At 34.1% G+C, this 6747-nt stretch overlaps 2 protein-coding genes across 2 annotated transcripts in view; both read right to left on the reverse strand.

The window, feature by feature from the left end:
- LOC105452465 (adenylate cyclase type 5-like) overlaps window positions 1–6747 on the reverse strand; it is a 39986-nt gene that overhangs the window by 33075 nt on the left and 164 nt on the right. The window contains exons 2-6 of the mRNA XM_011693577.1: window positions 4414–4572; window positions 3871–4116; window positions 1894–2056; window positions 1078–1175; window positions 711–795 (exon numbers count right to left, since the gene is read on the reverse strand). Coding sequence (XP_011691879.1) covers window positions 711–795; window positions 1078–1175; window positions 1894–2056; window positions 3871–4116; window positions 4414–4572 — 751 coding nt within the window. The remainder of the gene's footprint in view (window positions 1–710; window positions 796–1077; window positions 1176–1893; window positions 2057–3870; window positions 4117–4413; window positions 4573–6747) is intronic.
- LOC105452456 (putative fatty acyl-CoA reductase CG8306) overlaps window positions 1–6747 on the reverse strand; it is a 23436-nt gene that overhangs the window by 11234 nt on the left and 5455 nt on the right. The window lies entirely within an intron of this gene.

The following is a 6747-nucleotide window of genomic DNA, read 5'->3' on the forward strand; positions in this document are numbered from 1 at the left end:
ACTTATAGAGGTGAACTTCGACTTGTAGAGATCTGGCTACTTTAAATTCGAGTTGCAGAGGTAAAATAATACAGCCGAACCTTGATAACTCGAATCTCAAAAGAAGAGAAAAATCCTTCGAGTTGTAGAATTTTCAACTTATCAAAATTCGAGTAAAAGATGGTTCAAATTTGAAAATTCGACTTACGGAGACTTTGTACGAGAGTTTATAATTTTCCAATTATAATGGCTTTTAAAGAAGAAGAAATCAATATTTGCCAGTGATTATTTATTGCATACATATAATAAATGTAATAAAACAAAATACCAGGCTAATAACTCATGGTTACACACAGCTTCAACTTCGAATTATAAAGGACGCGATAATAGAAGTTCAACTTGTAGAGGTCTAGCTACTTTAAATTCGAGTTGCAAAGGTAAAATAATACATCTAAATATCTGACAAATAATTCGAGTTAAGGTAGGTTTCATTTTGATTAATAAAAGTTTTCCGTAATGGAGCGAAAGGGAATGAACAAAATTTTCGTTTTATAGAGGTTTTCGAGTTGTAGAGGTTCGAGTTATCGAGGTTCAACTGTAATAGCCAGGAAGGAAATAATTGCCATTGGGCATATGTGTGGTTTCGCGATCCCCGGGGAAAGCGCAAAAATTCACGCGCGCGTTCGGAACTCAGTTAGCGAATCAACACATCACACCTGTGAATTTCTTACCTCGTTTTTTTCCGCCAATAAAATGCCGTTGACCAGGGCTATCACCAGCACGCTGATCGCCGTGCAGACGTAGAAGTACACGCTCCTAGAGGGACAAAGGGGGAGGCATCTTTAACACAATTCTTCACGAGTCTCTTTTTCGCGCGAAACTTTTCGAGAGCATCGTCATCGGATTTGTGTCGTCTTACACTGACTTATCGAACGATTTTCACAGAAGTGTCCATAAATATTGGAACGAAGGACAATTCGACGCTCGTAAAGAATGAGCGGACTTTACGCATCTCGGGTCTCGGGAGCGTAGTAAAAGAAAGATACCGCTCGCCGTTATATAAAAGGTATAGGGATTTATTGGCACACGTGTATTTACCCGGCGAGGGTGATGGCTATTGCGACCACAACGACCATGTAGACGAAGCCGGAACACACGAAATAAGCCGAGAGCATCCTGTCCCTCTCGCGCGAGTACTGCAACAGGTTATGAAAACAATTGCGATAATTGCGCGCTTCGCTAATTCCTCCACGTTTTTCGTACGACCATATCTGTTTACGCTGCCAACAAACGCGCTTTTAATCGATTACCATGGGCAATTTCGATGGGCGAGCTTTCTTCTCCCGACGAGAAAATGCAGAATTACCGCGTTAAATCGATTACGACGCGCAATTCAATCCGCGGAATCCGAATAATCCAAATGCACGCTTAGCGAATTAACCAAAATTAAATTTAAACGACCTTCCATTAATGTGAATTACCACGTCGATTGGTCACGTTCAATTGTATACGCGGACAGTTCAGCACGCAATTACAGCTCGTATTTCGCCCATAATGTTACTTCTGTTAAATTAATTAAATTTCTAAATTTCTATTTAGGAAGGTCATTTGTAAAATATTATGATATTCTAAATAGAATTTTTATGCACAAGTTTGATAATAATTTTAATATAACGTATACTTTAAAGAAATTAAGAATTTTTATACACAAATTTGGTAATAATTTTAATATAACGTATACTTTAAAGAAATTAAATTACAATTTAGTATATTTATTTTCATCAAACGCGAGAAAGATATTAAGATAAAATAAAATTAGAACTGAAAATGTTTTATAACAAATTCGGATATATTTTGCGATAATCTATGCCTAAATTTCAAATCGAGGTTTATTCATCATGTAATTTACTGTACCTTTTCTTCGACATCCGGTCGTCGAAACGTCAATATAAACGGCGTACAATGTTCCGCTCTCAATCGATCTATGCTTCTAGCATCGATCGCTCTCATCAGGTACTCGTTCACCTCATCTTCGGGATCTTTTTCGCCCTCGATGGTTTCACCGAAGCCTAATCTACTGAAACATATGCAGCAGGTGATATCCAATTAAAAAAATACTGTCGTAAAGCTTTACTCGATGCCTTTTATTTATATAAGAAAAAACTGCTTTTTTCAAATTGCTGAGAAAAAACCAGAAAAATTTCGATTTCTTTCCAAAAAATTGGTTTTTTTGCAAAAAATTGCTATGTAAATGATATACTACCTAATTTTTAATATTTTTCATTATATTAAATATGAATTGGGATTCAAAAAGTAATGTAAGTGATTTATTTTAATTTACTCGTTAAAATGTGGAAATTTTTTATTTAAATTAGATATAAGCTTACACTTTCATAAGTTATAACTCTCGTATTTTATAGCATTATTAAAATAAGATACCTCGTATAAACGCTGGAATCAATAATGAGTTAATTTTTATGTTTACATTTGAGAGTATATTCCTTGAGGTGAGGATTATTTATTATTAAATAAACTGTTTTAGGAAACGCAATCCTAACAATTAGTGTAAAGATTATAATTTAAATTGATATTTATATTAAGTATTTTTAAAGAATTCTGATTATTAATAATTGTCAAGAGCCATACATTTTATTTAAAAAATACATTAACTTTGTTTTTTTATTTATTCTTATGTAATTTGCTTTTTATTTCTTTAGTGTTTAACATTATCAGCAATAAATATAAGCTTGTTATAAAATTTTTAAATTTGAAAAGTGTATCAAAGTGTTGCGAATGTAAAATGTGATAGGTTTTACAAATACGTACGTGAGATTTTTCATTGAATTTTTCTACCCTTTGGGAAAGAAGCCCAAAAAATCCGCGAAAAAATTGAAAAAAAAATCGGTTTTCTTTCCAGCCTTTAAAACTATACTTTTATATGATATCAATTGTTCTAATATATTGTAACACTTGTTACGAGTTAATTATGTTATTTTAATCGACTTATTATTACGATACAAGTACGATTTTTTTATTTTACTCGTCACTTATTTTTTTTGGGATGGACATTAATTTATCTAATAATTGTAAATTGAAAACACAATAGTAATATGGGGGCGTTGCATACAGGATGGTTTATTTATCCTGTTTTGTCCTCGTTGTGATTTTGGGTAGCGCTAAAAGCAGGAATTTTAAAAATCTTTTTTTTACGACCGACATGCTGCCAACCGAAGGTTGTTTGCTTTGCGCTTGGAGCGCGTGAGCCACTTCCAGTGTAGGAGCGTTTCAGATGATCACACTGCTCAGTGTGTTGGATTAATCTGTTTTGTATCTATGAGCTGAAATATATTGCAAGTGTTTTTTTTTTTTAATAAGTGATTCATCTGGATAAATTTTTTTCCAGTTACTTACATTACATTAATTTAAAAAATTGATTTTCTCGAGGTCTTGTTTCAAAAATCCTTTATTTATTTCAGCTAAAAAAATATATAAAAAACATAGAAAAACATAAAATGACGCGCATCGCACTATAAGTCATTTATAAATAATTCAAATATATCCAGTGCAACTGCTCACTAAGAGGCCAAGTACAGCAATAACTAAGAACAAATTCTGTCGCCTCTAAAAATTTACTGCCCTAGAATTATAACCCGCCCATTCCGTATCTTAATCCGGCACTGGCAATGCCCCTAGACAATGTAACATTGACAATGTAAATTTGACGATTGTTCCCTAATTGCCACAAAATTATAGGTAAGAATTAAGTGTTTCGTAATGCTGGCGAATTTTCGGAAATTATTTAAGTGAAGAGACCGTAATATATTGCAGCATTTTAATGTCAAGGGTGGTTTCAAGAGTTAAGATAATGCTAAATAATAGATGAGCTCTTACTTGCTATGTTTTCCATGCTGCGAACCGTGACCCATAACCCTCATTTCCTTGGACACATTACCATTTGCCGGGAAGGTTTTTCGCATTCCGGAACTTATGTTGTCCTTAAATGTATCTCCCGGGACAATCAAGTAGGTCCTGATGTTATGATCCTTTAAGTACGCGTTCCTCTCGCCCCCGCGGCCCTCCTCGACCTCGTAATACCCGCCCAGGCAATCTAGGGTCTCTTTCGTGACGTGCACGCGGCTGCGAAGCACCATACCCTTCATTAAATATTAACTTCGTCGAGTGTAATTGGTCGACATGAAGAAAACTGTTCTTTAATATAACTAGGACGATATACGATTTTTTTTATTTATTTAATAATTATGCGCTTAGAAAAGGGACGGAAATGTTTTATATACGAATCGAAGTTAAGCGCGCAGAAATTATACACGTAGTATACCGACGTAATTTATCGTCGTCAATCGAGACTATAACTTGAAGAGGGTAAGTCAGTCAAGAGGCCTGACAAACTTCAAGCAAAATTGCTTGTATACTCACCCGGGTATACCTCCGCTTTCCATGTAATTGGCTAGGGTCACATCGTTGCTCCAAACATCAAACTGCCATTTTCTCAGTCCGAGGACCCCGCAGTGTACTCGACCCGTGTGGATACCGACTCTCATATTCACGTTTACGGCCATTACCTCGCGAACCAATCTACGGGGTTGCGAAACGGCGAGAATTTATATATTGCAGCTCCTCCTATCATTAGGCGTGAGGTGGTAGATGGATTATATAACTACTTGTCCGAGTTTGCGACAACAAACAGGCGAAACTTTATCGCCATTAGGTGTACTCGTACAGCGGTTACTTCGGCGTTCGAAGCCTTTTCAACTATTGGAAAAGTTGTCAGGTATTTTCATTATTAACGAAATCGGAAGTAAAATATTTATATATAAATATTTGACCTCCTTCGCAACAAAGTTAGCCTGCTTCTTAGCTGGTCCCTAATTATTTTCTTTATTTGCGCGTTTATTCGTACAATATGCCGTGCGTTAAGTTTTGCGGGAAACTGTTGCGGTCGCGGGATGAAGCAGCGGCAAGTTCGACTAACAAGTAAACCTATCTTTCCATATGGCTCGCTGAATTTAACGAAACTTGATACGTTTGTAGAGTAGTCAAAAATAATAGACCCGTTTTTTTTTATATCGGCAATGGTGCAAGTTTAAAGGTGCAAACTACTTCTTATAATGATAAGCACAAGTATTTAATTTTTTTGCATTTTTGCTTATTGTGTTAGAGACTTCTGAATTTTGGAGATGATAAGAGGTTTCCATGTTTCGCTTTCAGAAAACATAAAATTTATCATCTTAAAAATTCAGAATAAGTCTTTAACACAATTAGCTAAAATGCAAAAAATTAAATACTTGGTAAAGTAAATCTATTGTAAAAATTATAGAATTCAAAATGGCATATCCAACATGGTGACCGGCCAAACAATCTTATCTCGCTCTTTGCCGAATTTAACAGGAATAATTGACGAGGAAATTATAAAAACATAAAAAATATTTTAAAATAAAAAACGAAAGCAAAAAAATTAAATAGCGCGAGTCTATCGCCATTTAGTTTTTTTAATATGTAATTTTTATGTTTTTGTAATTTTTCTTATATTTTGTACAAAGAGTGATGGGAAGAAGACCTGTTTTTCTCCTATTTTTTGGGTTTCAAATTTCAAACTTTTTTTATGCCAAATAGTACCTATTATGGAGTGTGCATTAGTTTTGAGGGATTTTTTTCTCAAAAATTGATTTATTATACGAATACCTTAATGACCGTAATCAAAATATTTCCCTTTGTTTTCTATAACTTTTTCTGGCAAGAGATGGATTCCGCGACGATAAAAACATTTTTCTTCGGATACAATTTTTTCAAATTTTCGCATTTTTTCGAAATTATGAAAGTGTGTATCCTCTAGAGCACATATGTTGTATCGATCGGAACAAGAGATAATCAGCGGGGTGCGGTAAGACTTCCCATTTCAGCTTTAATAGCGTTTGCTTCACTAATAATGCAACATGAGGACGAAAATGCCGTTTATGAAACTCCATTTTTAAGATGATATAAACACGATGTTTACCGCGTCTATTGTTAGTAAATGATTAAATATCATGAAGTAATGTTAAAGCATTAAGAAACAATAGCTGTGTCTTCGACAACACCGACATTATCTTGCAAAACCTTTAAAACTAAATCACACTCCTAATATATATTATATTCTCAATATTACCAATGAATTTCAGCCACGCATTCTTCCTTATATGCAATACAACCTGACTGGAAATCATCACTTTCACCTCCTCCGGAACCGTGCTCATCTTGAAATTTTACTGCGATTAATGTTTCATCTAATAGTCGCCATAAAATCTACTATTTGCCATAAAAAAAAGTTTGAAATTCGAGGTCCAAAAAATGAGCGAAATTTGCCATTACTCTTTTTCTTATTTTTTCACAATTACGTCACTTCTCACCTGTATCTATTTTTTTATTCTAATTCTATATACTCATTGCAGAAATAATATTGAATTGAATTGCAGATTATTGTTTTAAAAATTGTGGAACTATCTGCGCATTATGTAATAATATAGCAGTCATAAAGTGCACTTGGTCTGCTTAATCTTTGTGCATACAAGAATTTTTTTTAATATCATTTCTGCAGAATACATAGAATAAAAATGAAAAAATAGCTATATAAGTAGGTGAGATTAAGTAGCATAATTGTAAAAAAATTTCTCAAAAATTATAAAAACATAAAAGCAAAAACAAAAAACTAAATGGGCATAGTTTCTTGCCATCTCATCGTCAGTTATTCCTGGGTTCGGCAAAGAGCGAGAT

The sequence above is a fragment of the Wasmannia auropunctata genome, unplaced genomic scaffold, assembly GCF_000956235.1.
Source record: "Wasmannia auropunctata unplaced genomic scaffold, wasmannia.A_1.0 LD336106.1, whole genome shotgun sequence".
In the NCBI taxonomy this organism is placed as follows: Eukaryota; Metazoa; Arthropoda; class Insecta; order Hymenoptera; family Formicidae; genus Wasmannia; species Wasmannia auropunctata.